Source organism: Meles meles, chromosome 13 (assembly GCF_922984935.1).
Source record: "Meles meles chromosome 13, mMelMel3.1 paternal haplotype, whole genome shotgun sequence".
Taxonomy (NCBI): Eukaryota; Metazoa; Chordata; class Mammalia; order Carnivora; family Mustelidae; genus Meles; species Meles meles.
In genome coordinates, this window is record NC_060078.1 from 59,503,274 (window position 1) to 59,526,914 (window position 23,641).

Below are 23,641 nucleotides of genomic sequence, written 5' to 3' on the forward strand. Positions count from 1 at the left end.
AGGCCACCCTTAGTCTACTCCATTTTTATGGATTTCCTCGACCTGGACATTTTCTGTAAATGGGTAAGACAGTGTGTGGTTTTTTGTGATAGGTTTCTCTCACTTAGCGTTGTATCTTTGAAGTTGATGTACACTGTGGCACGTACCAGCACTTCATCACTATTATTGCTGAATAATAGTCTTTTGTAAAAACCTACCACATCTTATTCATCTGTTACTCATTTGATGGACAATTGGGTTGCCTCCACTTTTTCTATTATGAATACTGCTGGATGAATATTTCTGTACAAGTTTCTGTGGGGACATATGTTTTCATTTCTCTTGGGTATACGCCCGAGTGGAATTGCTGAATCAGATTGTGACTCCAGGTTTAGCCTTTGAGGAGCTGCCAAATGTTTTGAAAAGTGGCTGTGCCCAAAGGAAACAGTCAACAAAACAAAGAGGCAACCCAAGGAATGGGAGAATGTCTGCAAATGACACTACAAAGGGCTGATATCCAAGATCTACAAGGAACTCAAACTCAACACCCAAGGAACAAAAAATCTAGTCAAATAATGGGCAGAAGATATGAACAGACACTTCCCCAAAGAAGACATACAAATGGCTAACAGACACATGACAAAATGTTCACCTTCATTAGCCATCAGGGAAATTCAAATTAAAACCAAACTGAGACACCACCTTTCACCAGTTAGAATGGCAAAAATCAACAAGGCAAGAAACTACAAATGTTGGAGAGGCTGTGGAGAAAGGGGAACCCTCTTATCCTGTTGGTGGGAATGCAAGCTGGTGCAGCCACTTTGGAAACCAGTGTGGAGGTCCCTCAAAAAGTTAAAAATAGAGTTATCCAATGATAAGCAATTGTACTACTGGGTGTTTATCCCAAAGATACAGATGTAACGAAAAGAAGGGCCACATGCACCCCAATGTTCATAGCAGCAATATCCACAATAGCCAAACTGTGGAAAGAGCTGAAATGCCCTTCAACAGACGAATGGATAAAGAAGATATGGTCCATATACACAATGGAATATTACTTAACCATCGGAAAGATGAATACCCAGCTTTTGCATCAACATGGATGGGACTGGAGTAGATTATGCTAAGTGAAATAAGTCAAGTAGAGAAAGTCAATTATCACATGGTTTCACTTATTTGTGGTACATAAGAAACAGCATGGAGGACATTAGGAGAAGGAAAGGGAAAATGAAGGGGGGGGTTGGAGAGGGAGATGACCATGAGAGACTATGGACTCTGAGAAAGAAACTGGGGGTTTTAGAGCGGAGGGGGATGGGAGGATGGGTTAGCCTGGTGATGGGTATTAAGGAGGGCACCTATTGCATGGAGCAGTGGGTGTTATCTGCAAACAATGAATCATGCTACACAACATCAAAAACTAATGATGCACTGTACAGTGACTAACATAACATAATCATTTTTTTAAAAAGTGGCTGTACCATTTCACATTCTCACCAGCAGTGTACGAGGGTTCCAGTTTCCCCACATCCTTGTCAACACTTGTTATTATCTGTCATTTTAAAGAAACCATCGTAATGGGTACAAAGTTTCTCATGATGGTTTCGACTTGCATTTCCCTAATGTGTATAATGAGACTGTGCATCTTTTCTTGTGGTTAGAGACCATTTGTGAGTCTTCATTGGAGAAGTGTCTATTCAATTTTTCCTTGAGTCATTTGTCTTCTTATTGTGGAGTTGCAAGAGTTCTTTGTGTGTTCTATGCAGAAGTCTCTTTTCAGATATGTGATAAGCAAACATTCTCTCTCATTCTGTGGGCTGTCTTTTCTTTTTCTTGATAATATCCCCTGAAGCACTGAAGTTTTTAATCTTGACAAAATCCAAATTATCTATTTTTTCCTTTTCCTTAGGTGTAACATCGGAGACTAGTGATGTTGAGCAATTTTGATGTACTTTTGGTTCATTTTTATATCTTCTTTTGTGAGGTGTTTATTCAAATCTTTTGCCATTTTTCTTATTGAGTTGTTTATCTTCTTATGTGCTGTGATATATGCCCCATTCTCTGGCTCATCTGTTTGTTTTCTTAATATTTTTTTGATACCAGAAAATTTTGACTTTCATGAGGTCTAATTTATCCATTTTTCCCTCTATGATTATTGCGTTTAGTGTTGTATCCAAAAAATCTTTTTCTACCAGAGAGTCACAAAGATGTTGTCCTGTGGACTTATATACAAGTTTTATGGTTGTGGGTTTTACATTTAGCACTATGATCAAATTAATTTAGGGCCATAAAGTGAGTTTGAGTTTCACTCATTCTGCATGGATATATAGTTGTTGCAGCAATTTTTTTTTTTTTTAAGAGGGAAAGAGAATGAGAGAGTGGGCATGGTGGGGATTGGTAGGGCAAGGAGAGAGGAAGAGAATCTTTAAGCAGATTTCACACTTGGCTGGAAACCTGACTCAGGGCTTGATCTCAGGACCCTGAAGTCATGACCTGACCTAGCTGAAAGCAAGGGTGGCTGCTTAACTGGCTGAGCTACCCAGGCACCCCGCAGCAATATTCATTAGAGACTTTCCATTCCACGTTATATTGACCTGGGAGTTTGGTTAAAAAAAAATCCATTAACCATATATGTATTGGTGTATTTCTGAAATTTCTAGTTCATTTCATTGATCTATTTGTCTCTACGTCTCCTGATACCACACTGTCTTGACTACTCTAGCTTTACAGTGAGTCCTGAAATAATTCCATTCTTCCAACTTTCTTCTTTTTCAAAATTGTTTTTAGCTATTCTAGACCCCTTGTACCATTTCCTCAAAGAAAGCTGTTGGGAGCACCAGGTTGATACAGTAGGTTTGAGCATCCATCTCTTGGTTTTGGTTCAGGTCATGATCTCAGGGTCTAGTGATGGAGACTGTGTGTGGCTCTGCCTGAGTGTGGAGTCTGGTTGGGATTCTCCCTTTCCCTCTCTCTCTGCCACTCCCATTTGTGCTCTCTGTCTCAAATAAATAAATCTTAAAAAAAAAATCTGTTGGATTTTTATTGGGATCAAGTTAATTCATAGAACAACATTGAGACTTCCCATCCCTGGACATAGTATATATTCATTTCTTTTATTCTCCAATTCTTTAGGAATTTTAAAATTTCTCTCATAAATGTTTTTTTTAATTTGCTGTGTAGAGATCCTGGAAATAGTTTGTTGGATTTATTCCTTTGTATATAATATTTTTGATGCTATTTCAAAGAATATCTTTTAAATTTTATTCTCCAGTTGTCTTTTAATAGTATATAGAATGGAATTATTTTTTTATATTGACTTTGTATCCTTGACCTTGCTAAATTCTCTTACTACTTTTGGCTTGTGGGTGTGTATCTGTGTATCCCATTGGGTTTTTCATATGCACATTATGTTTTCTGCAAATAATGACAATTCTCCTTTTTTTTTTTTTTTTTTTTTTTTTTTTTTTTTTAGTAATCTCTATGACCAACATGGGTCTCGAGAGTCGCATGCCCCACCAACTGAGCCAGCCAGGTACTTCTTTTTCTATCTTTTGCCTTTTAATTTCTTTTTCTTGCCTATTGTACTAGCTAGGATTTTAAGCACAATATTGAATAGAAGTGGTGAGAGTTGACACGTTTGCCTGTTCTCCTATCTTAGAGAAAAGGGATTTAATATTTCACCATGAAGTATAATATTAGCTGTAGGCCTTTGTGTATAGTCTTTATCAGGTTAGGGAGATTTCCTTCTTTTCTTAGTTTTCCAAGAGATTTTTATCTTGGATCTGAGAGATTTATTCCTCCCATCCTCCTACCCCTACACCCAGGCTTTAACAACAGTACTGAGCCCTCTTGATGCTTCCTTCCGACACAACAGTATGACCCCCAACTCACAGTTAACTCCCTTATTTAGGTAAGCACTCCTCAGTACTTACAGTTTCCTATTCACGTCCCTCTTTGAGGCCCAGTGAAAGAACTCAGTGGGAGCCTTGTCTGGAGGAGCTTGGACTTTGATAGGAGAGAGAAGCTACATGCAGGTAATTACTCTTAAGTCTGGAGGAAGGGCCAGAAATGATGGAGCCCTCTGGAGGCCCTGAGTAAAAGAGAAAGAGAGCATATTCAGTAATGGTAAGATCAGGGGAAACGTTAGGAAAGGGATAGAGCTTGAATTTGCCTTGAAAAATGACTAATATTTGGACAGGGAGAGAAGAGGGAAAGAAAACACCAGGAAGATAGAGCATGTTTAGAAACCAGCAAGTGCAGTTTGAGGAAGGTGTAAGTAACATGCACTGAACAGGTAGTGAGAATTAAGGCCAGAACAGGAAGGTCAGGGTTAAATCATGGAGCACTTTAAATAGCTAAAGTTAGGGAGATGAGATGTAAATGAAATAATTGCAACTTACTATGTATTCCATAGTGTATGAATCACCTTAATAAATTACTTCATATTCACAACAATTTTGCACAAAAATAATCACCCTTTTACAAATGAGGAAATTGAAGCTCACAGAACAAGTGAACTGTCCAAAGTTACCAGGTGTCTCAATAAATTTCTGAACCAGGTTCTTAGCCGAACATTTTTATCCTCCTTTCTCAAATAATGTTTTACAAGGATGCCTGGGTGGCTCAGTCACGATCCCAGGGTCCTGGGATTGAGCCCCATGTCAGGCTCCCTGCTCAGTGGGGAGTCTACTTGAGGATTCTCTCCTTCTCTCTCTGCCTCTCTCCTTGCTCACACTCACTCTTTCTCTAATAAATAAATCTTAAAAAAAAAACAAAAAACTTCTCTGGATCCATATATTACTAGGCTGGGCTGGTTAAGAGAACCTCAGGATTTCCAGGCTCAGAGTACCAGGATACCCAGAGAAATGGGAGGGAATCAAGGACTTTTGCAAGCACAGATTGCATTCCAACTTGGGTCCTGAATATGAACAATTCTGTTCCTATAGAAACCAGATGCAAGAACAGTTGAGAAAGGCTGAAGAACAGAGAGACCATTATCTGTGACTTCCTGTTTTGTTTGTGTGTGTGTGTGTTTTAAGATTTTATTTATTTACTTGAGAGAAGGAGAGAGAGAGCATGAGGATGAGTGAGGGGGATGGACAGGCAGAGGGTCAAGCAGGCTCCCTCCTGAGCACGAAGCCCCATGCAGGGCTCCATCTCAGGACCCTAAGATCATGCCATCCCAGGACCATGAGAAAATGACCTGAGTCAAAGGCAGACGCTTAACCGACTGAGCCACCCCGGTGCCCCAATAAAAAAAATTTTACTTAACTCTTACTATTTATTAACCTTGTATTTATTTATTTGAGAAAGAGAGAACCTGAGTGGGAGGGGCAGAGGGAGAGAGAATCTCAAGCAGACTCCAAGCTGAGCCCAATGCGGAGTTCAATCTCACAACCTGAGATCAGGACCTGAGCTGAAACCAAGAGTCAACACTTAACCAAATGCACCACCTAGGCACTCCCAAAGCTACTGAGAGCTTTAACATCCTGGGTGACACAGTCAGTTCCAAGTGATATGCCCCGGCTAAACTTCAGGGAGGAAGCCCCAGCTAGACAACCAGAGGTCACCTTTCTATCACATTATCAATAATGACATGGGCTCTGACCATTCCTCCCCGAAACTCTCTCTCCGTAACCCAGACCTTCCCTAGATTGCCAAAGCTTCCCCACAGGGCAGCATTTTGTCTTTGGAGAGAAATACGATAGTCCAGTTCTACATTTTGTCTTGGCAGGCCTTCCCTTTCTGTCTCTGGCAGAAAATGCAGGATCTAGCTCCTGGCCTAAGTAATAATGCCAGCAGAGGTCTAGGGTCTGCATGAAACAAGGTCAAATACACTTAGGCAGTTAAGGAGAAGGAAAGCTGGTCTCTAAGTTAGAGAGCCACCTTTGCGCAGTTAAGGGCACAGCCCTCAAGAAAGTCTGGATCTTCTCCCTTGCAGAGTAACCCTGTGGCTGGCAGAGGAATTAAGTCAAGAGACAGGGCAGAGCAAGCCTGAAGAAGAGCAGCACGTGCAGACTTCTCTGCTCCACGCCCAGCACTTCTGAGCTATGACAAGACCAGCTGTCCTTAACTGAAACATCGAGTCTCATTCAAGATTTTTGCACTGGTGGTGGGGCTGCGGGGAAGTGGGGATGCGGCGCATGGGTGCCTCAGTTGGTTAAGCATCTGCCTTGGGCTCAGGTCATGATCCCAGTTTATGGGATCAAGCCTCACATCAGGCTCCTTGCTCTGATGGGAGCCTGCCTCTCCCTCTCCCTCTGTCTGCCACTCCTCCTGCTTGAGCTCTCTTTCTCTGTCAAATAAATAAAATCTTAAAAAAAAGAAAAAAAAAAGACCTTTGCACTGGCCAGGGAGCCAGGAGCAGAGTGGAGGTGCTGGTGACTGGCCAGGGAGTTGGCCTGACTCTGAGAGCAGTGGCCAACAAGGGAGCTTCTCAGTCCTCCCCCTGGCAATCCCAGGTGCCTCTCTTGCTGAGAAACCAATCCTTGGCCCAGAGCTCCTCCTTTTCCCCCTCTTCTCAGAGGAGGGATCCTGGGAGAGTATTTGGGGAGGCCTGGGTGTGGAAGGAGGCTGGGAGAACGCATGCCCTGTCTGGTTTGGACCTTACTCGCAGGGGAAGGCGCCACAGGCCCAGAAAGACAGGGGGCATGAGGCACAGGTCAGTGAGGTCAGAGCATCTCAGGGACCCGGGATTCTGGGAAGGGACTGAGACTTTGGGCTTAGTTCCTGGCTGCTGTGACCAGAGACAAGTGCCCTACCGACTCGGAATCTCACTTCCTCATCTTTAAAGGGTTAGGACAGACCACCCACCTCCTGGGGTCGCCGTGGGGATGAAATAAACCGATCCTTGCGAACCGGCTCCTGATCCTAACGCGATACCTGTCAGTTAGTTGTGCTGCGCGCACGGGTCAGTCCTCTGGCCTGCGTCTGTGTGAAAGCACGTGCCTGTGCTCTCTGCCTTTTTGCTTGAAGGTGATCCCCAAGTGACCGCCTGGCAGCCTCAAGACTCCCCGGAACGTCCCGGCACGTCCCAGACGCGTGGGCAGAGGGATGGGATCCCCCCCTCCTCCCGCAGCGCGGTGCCTGGCGGGGACTGTCCCCCGCTGGGCGCGCCCACTGGCGGCATACCGTGCGCGCGTGCAGCTCTACACACGCGCACACGTGGATGTGCCTGCGTGCGACCCGCGCGTTCCGAGGGCTCGGGTTCGCGCGGCGGGACTGGGGGCCCGGAGCGGGGCCATTGTTCCGCAGCGAACCGTGGCCCCGCGCCCGCGGGGGAGCCAGGCGGCACCTCGCGGGTCCCCTGGGCTCTGGCCCCCTAGCTCGGAGCCACGTCTGCCCTCCCACGCGTCCCTGCGAGCCGGAAAGCGGGAGCGAGCGGCGCGCGGTGCTGGGGCCTGGGGCTGCCGGGTTGTTGCCAGGGAGACCTCCCCGGGTCCGGTCCGGCCGCGGAGTGCGGGGGAGGGGAGAGAGGGGCCGGTCCTGGGCAGGTGCCCACTCCCACTCCCGGCCCCGATCCTCTCCCGCGAGCCGAGGGAAGGCTCCCGAGCGCCGCCGTGGCGGCGGGATGCCGGGCACAGGCCCAGCGCCGGTGGAAGCAGAGCGGAGGAGAAAGAGAGGGGAGGGGGAGCGAGTAGCTCGCGGCAGAGGGAACAGCAGATTGCGCCGAGCCAATGGAAACGGCTGGACGAGGTGGCACCAAATTCCCTTCGGCCAATGACGCGCCGGATTCTACAGAAGCCCATTAGCATTTCCCCAGGGGCAGGGGCTGGGGCTGGAGCTGCGGCTGCGGAGCCGCGGTGTGTCTGCGGCATCCTGTTTGCGCGTCTCCAGCCCGCAGCGCGCCTCAGCTCTGTCTCCTCCCCTCTCCCGCCCAGGCGGCTCTCCCACGGCGAGCCAACTCTGCGCACTTTGCCCCTTGTTGGCAGCGAATAAAAGGGGTCTTAGGAAATACGGGTGTCGGTCACCCACTGCCAGCTCTAGCCTTTAAATCCCCGGCCCGGGAAGGTCCACGCACAGCGGCTGGGAGCCCGACACGGATCCTGCGCCCACAGCGCAGAAGAGGTTCCGAGAGCAGCGCCGCGGGTCACCGCGCACACGCCGCCTCTGTAACCGAATTCCTCTGGCTGTGCGGGCTGTCGGGAGCCGCGCTCTGCCGTCTCCGCCGCGGGCAAGTGCTCCCAGCATCAGAGAGCCCAGATGCCGGCCCACTTGCTGCAAGAGGAGGTGAGCTCCGGGCGATTGCCCCAGACCGCGGGTTCGCGGGCGCTGGGTGGACGAGCGCGTTGAGATCCCCGCGGACTCCTAGCCATCTTTTGCGGGTTGTACTGCTTTCAGTTTGTCGGGAACGTGGAATGTAATTTGAGGACTTTGTTCCCCAACTTTTGTTTCTTAAGCTTTAAAGAAAATGCCTGTCCTACTTTCGTGTCTGTGTGCATGCGGCGTTTCCTTTGTGTGTTTTTAGGGATGTGAGTGTTTTATTACTCCTCCTCCCCCCTGCACCTTCACCTTGAGGTCCCAGCACCCTCCCCAACCTATCCGGCACAGTTCCTGGGGACTTCCCTCACTCCCACCAGGGGTAAACCGGGCTCTCAGAGGTTAACGCGGGCTTTGGGGGCAGGGTCTGTGTCTGTATTCCACCCTTCCCCCAGCTTGCTGAGAGAGTGAAGTGGCTGGGCTACTGCACGTGTCCTCTCCTCTCCTGACTCTGATTCCTCTCCCCTTCCAGATCTCTAGCTCCTACACCACCACCACCACCATCACAGCACCTCCCTCCAGGATCCTGCAGAATGGAGGCGGCAAGTTGGAGAAGCCTTCTCTGTACTTGGAAGGAGACATCCGCCCTGAAATGAAAGATGACATCTATGACCCAAGCTACAAAGATCCAGAGGGCCCAAAGCCCAAGGTTGAGTATGTTTGGAGAAACATCATCCTTATGTTTCTGCTGCACGTGGGAGCCCTGTACGGGATCACGCTGGTTCCCACCTGCAAGACCTACACCTGGCTCTGGGGTAAGAGATTCTCTTGTGCTTCCGACCCAATACCCCTGCTTCTCCCCACTCCTTTAAGAACGCAGGATCTTGCATGCAGAGGCAACAGCCCTTTCAGGCCCAGGTTTTCCCAGCCCTGTCTCTTGGTGAACCGGCAGTGGTGGGCCACACGAGTGGGGTCTGGGGGGGTCGGGGTGCAGGAGTGACAATTCTGGGGGTCCTTCAGTGTGGGTGCTGGGCAGGGAGCCCTGAGACCACGTGCTGCAGGCCCTGAAGTGAGTAGACCTGTGCCAGAGAGTCAGCTTTCCCTGTTTTCAGGTCATTTGCTTGGCTGCCTGGCCCAGCACTGCCAAGGCCACGACCTGGGAGGCATGGGAACAGGGGACTAGAGCAGCAGCTCTACGGGGGCTGTGCGGAGCACACTCAGAGCACAGCAAGAGAAACTGCTCAGGACAAGAGTTAGCAGAAGGGGGAGGAAGAGAAGAGGTTACCCACAAAATTCTTTTGCCCTGGCCCTTGGCCCAGCCAGGCTGCTTTGTTAAACAGAGGGCCGAAGAAGGCTCCTTAATAAGCTGGGTTACACAGATGTGCTGCTCTGACTCCATGGAAGTCTCCCGGGAGCTATACATGCCACCGAATGAACGTGTTCTGGGAAGGAAATGAGGTCGAGAAAACATTTCCAGTTCCCATCTAGCCTGCTCCAGCCTGTGTCTCCTAATGTCATGAAGTGCCCCCTACCCCCCCCCCCACCCTGAACCTCTTGCCTGGGGCAGCCAGGCCAGAGAAGAGAGCCTTGAGCAGCCCCAGCCTCGAGGCTGCGGCAGTGAGGGAGACAGTTCCCAGTTTGTCCCTAACCTGCCCTTAGCTCAGCTCTTTCCGGGATGCCTGGCTATGAGCTAATGCAGGGCCCTGCCCCCTGGACACACACACGTGCTTTGCAGGCACTTTCCCCTCTGCTACCCAGAGCCAGACTTGGGAAGGGGGAAGAGGGAAGTGGGAGCAGAGAGCCCCAGTGTCCCAGGGGCTCCGCCTTGGCCCTCTCTGAGAATGGTGAGCCAGGATTGCCCTCCAGAAAGACCGCTTGAGGGGTTCCAGCGCAGTCTGGGGTATGGGGTGCTTGCCGACAGCTGCACTCTTGGAGGACAGTGTGTGGAAGGGCCCAGTTGTAGCTGCTTCCCCCAGGACCTCTTTTTTCTAAAGGTGGTTGTCTTGGGAAATCCTCCGAGTGCCAGAGACAGAGAAGTACAGCTGGGCAGATGCACTGTCTTCGGGATTTCTAATTTCCCAGGTACAACTGGGACAACAGTGCTTTTTTAGGATGAGGAAGGTAGTTCTCCTTAGATGAGCAATGTGGGTCATTGCTGGGGCCGGCCAGGCTCAGAGAATCCGTTCATCTGCAGACCAGGAAGGGCTCTTCTATCTGGGAAGGGCAGGGTATGTGTGTTCTCTGCCCCTCCGAGAAGCCCAGGGAAGAACTTCAGCTGCAGCGGGAGAGGTCAGGAGCAGGAGTAAGGATCTCCCGGGGAGACTGTGGCTTCCCCTCTCCACCCTTTCTCCCCAGTAGAGGAAGTCTTCACAAGTCGTTTTTGTCACCTGGAAAGCCCCTTCCAGCCTCAGGACACCCTGTAGGCCTGGTGAAGCCCAGAGTGTGGCCAGACAGCGGCTCATTGCTCCTCACCCTTGGCTGCTGGGGCAGGGGGAGCGGCGGGCAGAGGACGATCCCCAAGCCCAGGCTGCAGCCACTAGCTTTTTGGTGTCCTGCCCCTGGATGTGTACCATGCCTTTGGACAGAGAAACATGGCCCACGGGGACTGGATGGTGACTTTCTTTTCCTGTTCCTGGGCCCCGTGCTGGATGACTTAGGCGGATGACCAGCTGGTGGAAGGGCAGTCAGAACAGGAGGAGCAAGGGGAGGGTCAGAGGTCCACCTTCAGAGTTGAGGAGCTTGGCTTCACCTTTTCTTGTTTTATCCCTAAGGACAGTGTTAAATTAACAACTGGTTGTGATTCCAGTATTTCTCATGACTCTGAGCAATTCTGAGAGCCTCTCTGAAGAGCCCTTAGGGGGAGGACTGAAGAGAGATCTCTGGGAACACTGAGGGCCGAGGGGTAAAACTTCTCAGGTCTCTTTCTTGGAACCAAAATGAGGAGACCTGACTTAGGCCGACAATCTGGACGTTAGTAGAGACATGACTCTCCCACTGGCTGACGGTCTTCTGTTAGACAGGCTTTCAGGGTTGATAGGAAGAGGCACTGGAGTGTATGAGCTTTTTTCCCAAGGACCCTGGTAATGCTACGATCTTAGGCACTTTCTGAGTTGACTTGCCAGGGTCCTCAGTGGAAGACCTCGGAGGACCTCAGAGCTTCCTGGGCTCCAAGCTGAGTGCTTCTGCTTTCAGGCCCGAAACCATTTTTCTTCCTCCATGTTTGCTGGGCTGTGGCTCAACTCACTTTTCCAGGTGTAGGCAGATAGTGTATCTGGAGAGAAGTCAGCACGTGGCTGGAGGCCAGCAAGTTGCCCGAGGCCCTTATGTCAGCCCAGAGTATGGGACGGTGGGTAGAACTTGTGCTGGGACAGACTCTGGCTCCATGGTTGTCTTCCAGATCCTGGAGGAGGGATAGGAGAGCATGGAGGAAGATAGGGTAAGGGGAGGAGGGGGCGGGGTTGTTTAGGAAACTGGTATCTATGGCTGGAGAAGAACTCGGGACAGTTTGTGACACTGTGCAGTGTGTCTGACTGCGACTGAGTTCTGTGGCCACTGAAGATCCATTGTTTGTAGCTGCTTCCCCAGGAATGAAACATTGTCAACAGTCACTGCTCTATCAAGGCCTCAGCCAACAGAGGAGGACGGGTATACCCAGGAACCCAGTTCCCAGTTAGAGACTGTATCTCTATATCATCCAGAGATTAGATCCTGCAGGCCTCCAGGAAAGGTGTGGCGGGTCGGTGCTGGGGTGTTTCAGCGAACACTTGGAGGATTTCCTGCCGCCATCTAGAATTAGCCTTGCCAGAGGGAGTATGGGCTGACCAAGGCACGTGGCAAAGGAGAGACGCAGGAACCATGTGGGTATCTTGGGGAGGTGGACAGGACAGCAAGAACAAAGAGTGCTTGTTGACAGAAAACCTGGTCTCCAACCATGGCTCCATTTCTCACCAGCCATGTGACCCTAGATAAACACTTTACTTCTCAGTGTGTATTCCTTCTTCCACCTCAAAGTGAGGATGTTAAACACCATTCAAGGTATTCAGTGACTCCGAGAAGATCAAGTCCTTAGCAAAGCTTAAGACAGGGCAGATTTTCCCCTGATAGGACTGCACTGCCTGCTAGAATATTGAAATGCTTTCACGCTAGTTGGTAAATAGCCATCGTTCAGAGCCCTGTGAGTGACCCTGAGAGCTCAGGGTCCCCTGAATTGCTCAGTGCTCAGACCATCCTAGCTTTCAAGTAGCTTAATACCACCCTTGCTTATGGGTCGTGAACTTTGCAGGAGTCACCTGTGGTCCTTAAAACTTTGGAAAAGGTTAGCTGAAGGTCAAAGGAGATAGGACCAGGGACAGTGTCCCTCACTACGGAGAAAGACAAGTAGCTAGCTGGGTGGTGGTTAGAGCCTGCTTCTCTGCCTGGCCTTTCTCAAGCGCCTGGGACTCAGCTAATTCCAAGAGGATGGGCAGTGATGGTATTTTTCAAGGGGTAAAAGTGAAGGGACAGAGGAGACCAAGGCATCCCCGGAGTTCAAGGTGAAATAAATCTTACTCAAGTCTAAAGAACACACAGACTTGGCCGGGAGCCCTCATGTGAATGCCTTCCCAGATGAGTTGACTGCCCACATTGACTTTCCCTGGTAGGATTCCTCTACTATTTGCTCAGTGCTCTGGGCATAACAGCAGGAGCTCATCGCCTGTGGAGTCACCGGACTTACAAAGCTCGGCTGCCGCTGAGGCTCTTCCTGATCATTGCCAACACGATGGCCTTTCAGGTGAGAAGCTGCCTTTTTGCTCAGCTCTTTTCTCTCTGCTCTTCTGATGGTCCCGAGGCAGAATGGAGAAGCTCAGCACCTAGAGAGGAGCCACACGCGGACAGCACTTGCCTGTCTTCTCCCCTTACGGTCAGCTCAAGCACAGCCCCAGTCCCTAAGTCCACACCGGAAGAGGGAAGTAAGAGATACACAGGTAACAGTCTCAGTGTCACGGGGTGGTGTTCTGATCCTCAGGTCCCTCTGTTATCACGCAGTCTGGGCCACTGTAGGCCTTTATCATAAGGGCTCCCTGTGCCTAAACCAGGAATTGACCCTGGTTTCCTGGGCAGGCGCTGGACAATAAATTCACGATTCGAGGTGAAAAGCTGAGGATTCCTCCACAACAGGGTGGAGGTTGATGTTTCACAGACTCTTGAACTCCGTGTCCTCAGGTATAAGAGCAAATACTTCTGTAGTCCCATGTGCCTGACTATTCTAAGCCCTTGGCATAAATTAGCTCATTAAATCCTCAAAACAGTCTTAGAAGGGAGGTACTGTGACGCCCATTTTACAGATGAGGAAATGGGGTCACTGAGAAGTTAAGCGGACCGACATTACGGTCCTGTATCAGGCTGCCAGCCGGGCTGAGTCAAGAATTGAGGTTTGTTGAGGCAGAAGGTGAGTAGCAGAGACAGAATGCAGGGGATTGGAAGAAGGGAACTCCTGGTTGGTAAGGGGGAGCAAGGGACAAAACATGGCCAGTGGTATGAGGCTTAGCTGGGAGTGAGAGGAAAAAGGAGAGAAACCTGAACAGATCCCTTTCTTCATGGCAGTGTCCCGTGTACTTGCCAGAGTCAGCTAATCCCTGGGTCACAGCACTTCATGCCTTGAGGGCCCTGATGTTGTCTTTGTGGGGCAAAGGAGGAGACTTAGCACATCCTTTAAGGCACTGAAAGAATCCCGGAGGAGTGCAGAGATCATTTGGGAATGCGGTCCGGACTGTGATTTCTGTGCCATGATCTGTGTGGCCTGAGACTGGAGCTCCTGGAAGCTTCACCCACTGACCAGGACCTGGGGGGCAGGTTGCCTGCCTTGGGTTCTCCATGCCCAGGGGTTTGGCACCCCATGAGGACCTTCTCCAGCGCTTTTTTCTTGCTTAAAGAATTGCCATATGCTTTTGTAATGAAACCGAGCTCTGTTTCTGTACGATCTCCTCCTCCATTCCGCCCACTCTATAACCCTCAAGAGGCTAGCCCTACTCAGGTGTCCTGGGACTTCAAATTGCTTTTCCACTTAAGCTTCAGTGGCAAGTTGGAGGAGCAGAGGGGGCCCGCTGCAGGACTCCTTGGGTACCCCGACTCCTGGGTATTCTGTGAGGGTGGGCTGAGAGCCAGAGGCTCTTACAGTTGCCTCTCCCTTGGAATTCTCCGCAGAGGGAATCTGTGGCCAGGCCTACATTCCTCTTCTCTATCCCTCCAGAACGACGTGTATGAATGGGCCCGAGATCACCGTGCCCACCACAAGTTTTCAGAAACGAATGCTGATCCTCACAATTCCCGACGTGGTTTTTTCTTCTCTCACGTGGGTTGGCTGCTTGTGCGTAAACACCCAGCTGTCAAGGAGAAGGGTGGTTTGCTAGACTTGTCTGACCTCAAGGCTGAGAAGCTGGTGATGTTCCAGAGAAGGTGAGTGAAGCAGTAACAGAGCTGGGCATCTGGTGTTTGGGGGACCCCTTTTTTTCTCTGAGAGCTTATAAACTTAACCTGAGAAATATACCGGGTTTGCATGTTCCAAATTAAATTTTAAAACCCTAATAGTTAATAGCCCACAGGCTATATCAGGGCTGTGGACTATTGTACTTCCTCTCAGAGTCCTCTTAAGTAAACCAATTAGATTCAGCAAATACTTACTGACCTAGGACGGTCACGGATACAAAGACAAATGTGTCATAATCCTTACCTTCAAGGAGTTTGTAGCCTGTTGGGAAACAGAGGGAAAACTGAGGGTCTGCATGACTATGATACATGGTGAGATATTTTCTTTACCAAGGAGAGGCACAAAGGAAAGGGAGACAGTGTAGTGGGTGGGGGTCATTGGGGAAAGGTTTATAAAGAAGAGAGCTTTGGAATCCACTGATGGATAGAGGTTTTCACAGGTGTGTGCCAAGAGGGAGAGTACAAAAAGAAAGAACATGAAAGCATGTTCCAGCAACAAAGGCCTTCTGCTTGAAGCATAGGGTGTGGTTGAAGAAAGACCAGAAAGAAGTTGATGTTATTCTTGTAGAGCCTTAAAAGCAGATTTAGGATTTAATTCGATAGGCAGTGGGAACCCATTACAAGTTTTTTGAGCAGGAATGTGGTGTAACTGGAGGTGTGCTTTAGAAAGGTCACTCTCAGGAGGGTTGAGAAAAAAAGAAAAACACCGAGTCAGAGAGGTGAGAAGCAGGGCCAGGAGTTCGGAGCTAATGGGGATCTGTGCTGCGGAAGCAGTGGCAGGAACGAAAGTCTGATGCAGGGAATACTAATGATACAAGAGTGTAAGACTTGAGTGCTGAAGAGAAGCAGGAAATCCGTTCCCTGGGCACGTCAATGGCGTGGTCCACATTTGAGACAGGGAAGAATGGTGTGGGGCTTCCAGAGGGCTTGCGTGCCTGAAGGACAGAGACTCCCTGAGGAGGAGGAAGAACGATTTTGAGGTGGCTAGCGGGACCTGGAGGCAAGGCACAAACCCTAGACTCTGCAAAAAACATAGACAGGAAAGAGAAAAGAGCCTAAAGGCAGAATGGAAAAACAGCCTGGGAAGGAGAACTCAAGTTTATGAGCTGGTAACCTGGACCTCAACTGTTTCACCAAGATGGTGTGCTGCTACAGTCAGAAAGAACAATGGATTCAGAGGCTGGAGACAAGCCTTCCAATCCTTGTTCCACCGGTTCCTACCGGTGTGATCCTAGAAAAATCAAATAACCCCTCATTACCTCATTTTCTAAAAGCTGGGATGTTCTCAAAAGATTGCCCCACCCCATCCCCTCTTGCTATGCCTTTGGCTACATGGTACTCAAGGAGAGGGGAAGAGACGGTCCCAGCAGCTACACAGGAAAATCAGGCGGGACCAGGAGCCGTCCTCTGCCCTCTGACCCGGCGTCTGGTCTCTCACTGTAGGTACTACAAACCCGGCATTCTGCTGATGTGCTTTATCCTGCCCACCTTTGTGCCCTGCTATTTCTGGGGCGAGACCTTTCAACATAGCTTGTTCGTCGCCACTCTGTTGCGTTATGCCATTGTGCTCAATGCCACATGGCTGGTGAACAGTGCTGCCCACCTGTACGGATACCGCCCTTACGACAAGAACATTAGCCCCCGAGAGAACATCCTGGTGTCCCTGGGAGCTGTAGGTAAGTCCACTGTCCACAGCAAGACCCTTGCTAGTGGTCCACTGGTTCGGGTATTAGACGAGGAGCCAGAAAAACCAGATGAACCTGTTTTAGGACTTCTTGCTGGCTGGTGTTCCACTAAGGGACAGTATATGAGAAGACTCTTTGGAGTTGGGCAGCAGGTCTCATGTAAAAAGGAAAGGGTAAAAAGCAACAGTGCCTTTGATTTCAGGTTCCAGAACCTTCACAAACGCTATGTTTGATCAGCCCCTTTGGGTGTTCCTGTTCCCAGTCACCTTTGGGGCCGGACTCCCAAGTCTTGCTCAGGGCAGGGAATGCATAAATGGAACAACAGGATCATCTGGATAGGCCGCGAGCCTTGTGCTTTATATTCATACGTGCTGTAGGCGCCTCTGAGTGCTGTAGTCAGTTAGGCATCCGGCTCCACTCTTGGTTTCGCCTTGGGTTGTGATCTTGGGGTTGTGAGATCGAGCCCCATGTTGGGCCCTGAGCTCATGGAGGAGTCTGCTTGGGATTCTCTCTCCCTCCGCCTCTGCCCTTCCCCACTGCACTCTGTCTCTCAAAAAAAATTAAGTAAATCTTAACTCTTAAAAAAAAAAAAAAGAAAGAAATATGCTCTATAAAATGTAGAATAAGTCCTTGTCGTTTCATTTAATCAGCTTCTGTTTTCTCTTGCTATATTCGAGTAGGCGGTATTTGAAGTGTATGCCGTGCTGTACGGCTTGCTGGTGCCAATATGGAGGACATCAAAGCACTTGTTTATGGCCGTTAATGACCACCTATCAGTCTTATCTCTTGTCCTGTCTTTTTCTCTCGCTTCTCTCCTGCTTTTCTCCTGTGCCGGGAGCAGCCCTTCCCCACAATGTGGCTTTGGGAAGCACCACTAAAGCGGTTGGTTTGCTCACAAGTGCCTGCTGGCGGATCTGATGCTGACTGTTTATGAATTTCTTTCTGTTGTGCCAGTCCTACTAGCCAGAGCCTAAGAGAACGGGCTTCTGCCATCTGTCTCCATTCTTTCTCTGTCACTGCTGGCACCTAAATATAGACCTTGGCCAAGGCCTGGAATTTATTTTCCTTAATCAGACCCCTGTGGCCTCTTCCTCACCGGCCATCAGGTGCCATCATTGGTCATACAGTATATCTAGGCAGCGTCACGGGTGCACACGTTTCTGCACACCACAGCCTCACCTTTGCTTTCTCTCTCTAGAATATCAGCCTTTAGATTGTCAACCTGGGTTATCTCTACTGTGTGGACTAAGGCATTCTTTCCTGTCTCTTTCGCCCTCTCATGCCTCTCACTTTCTACCCTTGTGCCTGTTCTTCCTTTGACCCATGTTTGAAATCAGTCACTTCGACTATGTAAGTCTGAGATTTTCATAGAAATAGAAGTTTCTAGAATGAGATTTGTCCTGCGTCACCACGGGGTCTACACTGAGCTTCCCCAACTCCAGCCTCTTTAGGAGCATCGATTCAGAATGGCGGCCAATGTCTTACTTCATCTCAGTTGCCCTTCATCTCTGCTCGCTGTCTCTCCCTTATCACCTCTGCCTTTGTTCTGCAGGAGCTAGGGTCTGTCTCCCATTCTACTCTGTACTTCCTGAGTTACCTGCCACACAGTCACATGCTCATTTGCTGGAAGTCAAAGCTGACCTCCTCCCTTGAGCCTTTCTCCCGACATATGTTGCTGCCCCAGTTCCAAAAGTCTTGTCCTTTCTTCTATCTGTGGACCTTCCTCTTTTTTTTTGTCTCTCGGCAGTGTGTGTATCTGATTCCGCTTTTAAATCTGATAAGTAGAGCCCTGTTTCGAGCTTTCAAGGAGCGCTGGGACAAAGCCACTTATGGAAATTAGTAATCCTGTCAGTACCTTTGGAGTTGTGGTTATCCCAGCCTCCTACTCAGTTCACACTGAATAATCAGGTGTCACACGGAGAGGAGAGACCTCGACTTGCCCTGGATGGTGTCATTTACTCCGTAGGACTTCCTTCACTTGCTTGTTATTAATATCATTACTACTCTCCCAGAGTTCTTTTATCTTCAAAGAGCTCACTGGGCTCTTTTATTAGCTGTTCTTGACCAAGCTTTCCCCCAGCTTTAGGAGGGTCTGTATTGTTAACTGTTGAACACCATGCAAAAGAGGAGTCCTGCCAAGGGTTGGAGAACTTGCTTTCTGTGGAGTTTCCAAAGCTTTACCTCTTCCAGAAATTCTCCGGACACCAGAATGTCTTTGTTTTCCCTCAACCCAGCAAAGTGAACTGCTCCTCTCAGAACCTCAGAGGTTAGAGGGAATATCTAAGCATTTTCATTCCTATTCCTTCGGAGAAATTCTGTTTTATTAGACTCTCCCCGCTGCCGCCGCCCCCTACAACCCCCCCCCCCCCCCACACACACACCCCAGGGTCAAAGCTCAAAGAACCAGAAGCCGGAGCAGTTCATTCCAAACCAGGAGAAGCTGAGGAAACACGGGACCCTGCACTGGGCCCCTTTTCTCCTGACGTTGGGCTGTTAACTGCCCAGTTCCGTCTATACTGTACCCCCTTGTCCCCACTTAGAGGTGGTTGGAAGAAGTGCGGCCAAAGTCCTTCATTCGGAACCCTCTGCTCTCCCCACCCTGACACATGCTTGTGCACCCCAAGAGCCTGTGGGGGTCTCATACCAATACTTGGGGAACTTTCCCACCTAAAATGCCTTCCCGGCCCTGAGCCCTTTCTCTCTAATCGGCTTATCCTCTGGGAGGAATCCCTGGTCCTCCTCTGACACAGGCTCCTAGAAAGACTTGGTGGCCAGGTCTCCCCAGTTGTTTCTTAAGATGACTCTGAGGCAGTCAGTCTGGTTCAGAGCCGAAGCGACTGGACTTGCTCATTTGTTCAGCAACAGCAAGTTTCTGCTAGGTTTGAGGTCAGCTGCTGGACACCCCGCTGGCGGAAACCGAGAAGACCGCATTGTGCTATGCAGCTCGGTAACTCTTGTCCTTGCTTTTGTTCCAGGGGAGGGCTTCCACAACTACCACCACTCCTTCCCCTACGACTACTCTGCCAGCGAGTACCGCTGGCACATCAACTTCACCACCTTCTTTATTGATTGCATGGCTGCCCTCGGTCTTGCTTACGACCGGAAGAGAGTATCCAAGGCTGCCGTCTTGGCCAGGATTAAAAGAACTGGAGACGGAAGCTACAAGAGTGGCTGAGTTTGGGGTCCCTCGGGTTCCTTTTCCAAAAGCCAGCCAGGCACAGGTTTAATGTTCTGTTTATTAACTACTGAATAATGCTACCAGGATGCTAAAGATGATGATGTTAACCCATTCCAATACAGTGTTCTTTTAAAATTGAAAGCCAACAACTCTGCCTTCATGATGCTAAGCCGAGATTCTTAGTTCTTCTCTTGTCCTCTCTCTCTTCTAGTCCACTGTCCTTTTCTCTGTTTGGTTCTTAACCACCTTCCTTTCTCTCCTTGCTCATTGCCTCCCAGGCAAGCAGCTGGTCATTCGTGGGTGGGTGTCCAGTTTCCACAGCCTAGACAACCTTTCTGTAGTCCAGAATCAGTGGTCTTTGCCCCACATAACTCTTTTCTTGAGCTGTCGTGAGCTTTAGGGTGGGTGGCTCATGTAAGAGGTATGAGAACATACCTTCTGGGAAGGCCCATGTTAATTAACTTCAGCTCAGGCTTTTGCGAGTTGGAATGGAAAGTAACTTATTTGGCACAAAAAGCTTCTAAAGCAGGTAAACCGGCAGGGGAGAGAGTTCGCGTGCATGGTATGACTGAGAGGTAAAGATGGGGTGAGGTGGGAAACAAGGCAAGGAGCTCCAGCTGGGATTGGACACACAGTTGCTTGCCTGGTGAGGATTTGGAGCCCCACCAGACGGCATGCCTCCTTTCTCTCCTGACTCTGACTAGGGAATGGCCATAGAGCCCAGCAATGCTAGAACACAAAAGCAAATCTCAGTGTCCCAGTGTAGTTTAAAAGGTTGGGGATAAAGAAGCTTTTAGTTTGTAATAAAAGTGGTCTCTCCTGGGGAAGGATTTTTTTTTTTTTTTCTTCAACAGCAGGAAGATTTCTTATTCCATATGACAAGAAATCTTGAGGTTGGTTGTTTCCAGAATTGGAGAATCAAGCATATCACGGAATCATCAAAATTCTTTCATCTTTCTGCTCTGCTGTCTTCGGGCCATCGGTCATCTCCCATCATGGGAATAAGGTGGCTGAAGCATTTCCAGACATCCAAAAAAGGAACGTGTTTGTGGCATAGTGGTGAGCATAGCTGTCTTCCAAAAAAGGAAGGATTTTAAGCGGAGTTGGGTCCAACATCAAAATATATATACATACACACTCTGCTTGGAACGTTCAAGTAATTCACTTAGGGTATTTCCCTCTGAAAGAGGGGTGCTTGAAGAAGAGGAGAAATGAGGTGGGTTGTCCACTCTCCTCTCACTGCTGGACAGGAGATGGAGAGGTTCAGGGCTAGGTCTGTTGGCAGTTCCTAAGAGATGACTTTACAGAAGAAGGGCTCTGAGAACACATTGCCAGGGGATTCAGAAGGTTACTACTGAGTAAGTCATTGGGCTTACTCCTGATTTGGAGGCTGGTTATACAAACAAGTTAGATGTTACGTTCATTCATTCATTCTAGTTTGTCCTTGGAATGAGTACAAACTAGAAGGCTTCTCCCTGCAGTGCTGAACCATTTCTCCCAGTCCTTCTCAGTTAACTTCTAGTGTAAAGTGTAGGACTGCCTGCGGGGTGAGGTAGGAATCTCTTAATTACTGTGGGTTTTGATTCCTGGCTCTACCCTATCTGTGCATCTCTCCTCCCCCCTCCCCAGTTCTATCTCCTCCCCGATGTTTTCTTCTCTCTCTGGACAGGAAGCCTCCTCTGTGTGTATTCGGAGGTAGTGATGGTTCTTGCTCACCAGGCAGCTCCCTCTCCTGCAGACAGAACGCTCAGGGTCACTGAACCACTGTTTCTCTTTATAAAGTTAGCCGCCACTTTCACTTGGCCTCCAAAGGCCCTCCACCTACACCCCCGAGCTCTCCTGCCACACTGATGACTCAAGAGGAGGCTGGCAAACCTTACTATAAACATCCCTGGCTCAGGCACTCTCTCTCATGAGGCACAGCCAGGCCAGAGGCTTGGATTGTGCCAGTGAGGCAGACGTGGAGCAAGAAAGGGGTTTGTTTTTAGCCTTCTCTGTCTCGCTCAGTACGGCTGCCCAGCCTGAGTCCGTGCTCCCAGGGGACAGTGCAATGCTTGTAGAGGTAGGAGGGAGCCTGGTCTTCACTGGGAAGCACAAGAAGCAAAGGAAAGTTCCAAAGTGCCTCATGCAAAAGGAGGCCCTGTTCCCTGGAGTTAGGGTGTATTGCAAAGCCCGAGATTTGGGATCTGAAATGCCATGAACTTTGCTGAACAGCATCTCTGTTCAGCAAACTAACCAGCATTCCCCACCACACAGCCTAGGGCCACGGTAGTGTAGAAGAGGTCTGAAGAAAGCACCAGTATTTTGAGAACCTTGGACTACCCCTGTCCCTGTACCTCAGTCATCAATGCAAAAGCCTGGCTTTACTCTCTGAAAGATTGGAAATGTACAATACCAAATGTTCTTTCTCTGTGCTGTTGAGCCCCAGTAGTGGAAGGGAAGAGGGCCTTTCTTCCTGTATTAATTGAATAGACAAGAGTACACGGGTTCCCTGGACTAAAGGCATCCTCACCTTTAGAGCTATTCCCCTCAGTAGAAAAGACCCTCATAGAACATCACTGTAGTTCAGATCTGCTGGCTTGTGGACTTAGCCCTTGGAAATGCCTGTTGGGTGGTTTCAATTTGGCAGGTTATCAGACGCCTGCTTTATAATTTTGGACCAAAACCAAGTCTATCTTTCTATTCTAATCCTGTCCCAGGGATCTGGTCTGTACCATGACCCTACACAAGGCTGGACAGGGTCCTCAGGCTGAGGGCCCCTCTGTATAGGAGAATGTGGAGGTAGAGGGGTCTCTGCTAAGTAAGGAATACTTGTCTTCAAGATTTTAAAGCTGAGTTCAATTGACACATTAATGATCCAGAAACTCAAGTCTGAATTTCTAACAGTTCTTGGCTTTGTGGGTGTGCCGACAGCTTATTTGGGTGCCTTACATCTTTTCTAATCAGTGTTGCATATGAGCCTGCTCTCACTCCCTCCTCCCTCCCTCCGTGGAGTTCCTTCGCCCCTGACACCCTACAGAAGTGGCTGGTAGGAGAGGGGGCCTGGCTGGAGAATTATCAGTGTAGCTGTTCACAAGATTCCCTTCTGGGCTTCATTTCGGAAACTTTTCTTAGGGCTGTTTTTATTAAGTGCCCACATTTGATGGAGGGTGGAAGTAATCTGAATGTATTTGATTTAGGATATTTTTTAGATTAAAAGATGGTTGTAGCATTTAAAATGGAAACTTTTTCTCCTTGGTTTGCTAGTATCCTGAGTGTATTCTCTGTAAGTATAGCTCAAATGGGTCAGCGTGAAAGGTCAAAGAGAGCAAGGTGTCCACGTGACGCGGGTGGTTAAGGCCAGCGCCTCTCCTACCACTGTGCCACTGACTTGCTGTGTGACCCTGGGCAAGTCACTTAACTATAATGTGCCTCAGTTTTCCTTCTGTTAAAATGGGATAATAATACTGACCTACCTCACAGGGCAGTTTTGAGGCGTGACTAATGCTTTTTATAAAGCATTTTGGGATCCTTCAGCAGAGGAATTCTTTTAAGTCCTGAGTATTTTTATAGTAGCAGTATCCACCGTGAACTTGTGTCCACCATAAACCGTGCGTCCTGGATGCTATCATTAATCGATACGATTCTCTCTGAGGGATTGGATAAATCCATTGGATAAGTGGTGGATAACTAGCCAGACAAAATTTGAGAATGCATAAACTTATTGCCATGGAAACGATACACAGGATACCTTTTCCTTGATTGGGTGGGATTTTTTTCCCCTTTTATGTGGGATAGTAGTTATTTGTGACCTAAGGATAATTTTGGAATAATTTCTATTAATATCAACTCTGAAGCTTAGTTGTACTGATCTGAAATTGTGTTTGTTCATAATAAAAGTGAAGTGAATCTGATTGCACTGTGTCTGGGTGATTTTTGGCTGCGATTCAAAGTTTCCTGGAACTTATCTCTATGGTCTACCACACTGACTGTCCCTGTTCCATGTACTTTTAAGAGTAAAAAAGAAGTCAGATGCTACACTGGCTGACTCATACCCTGGTAACCCGCCCTGCCCTGCCTAAGGGTAACTTTAGGTTAAATGCAGCCTTGGCAGCAGGAAACCAGGAGTCTGCTGCCATGAAGTCAAACACATTTACAC

The 23,641-nt window shown here is 48.9% G+C and overlaps 1 protein-coding gene across 1 annotated transcript; it reads left to right on the forward strand.

Annotated features, from left to right (window-relative positions):
- The first annotated feature begins 7,744 nt into the window (after nt 1–7,744).
- On the forward strand, nt 7,745–23,396 carry SCD (stearoyl-CoA desaturase). Its single transcript, XM_046026459.1, has 6 exons — nt 7,745–8,205; nt 8,708–8,990; nt 12,816–12,946; nt 14,405–14,610; nt 16,084–16,316; nt 19,301–23,396. Exons 1-6 carry the CDS (start codon nt 8,179–8,181, stop codon nt 19,498–19,500), a joined length of 1,080 nt encoding a protein of 359 aa, XP_045882415.1. The 5' UTR covers nt 7,745–8,178; the 3' UTR covers nt 19,501–23,396.
- Nucleotides 23,397–23,641: the final 245 nt, after the last annotated feature.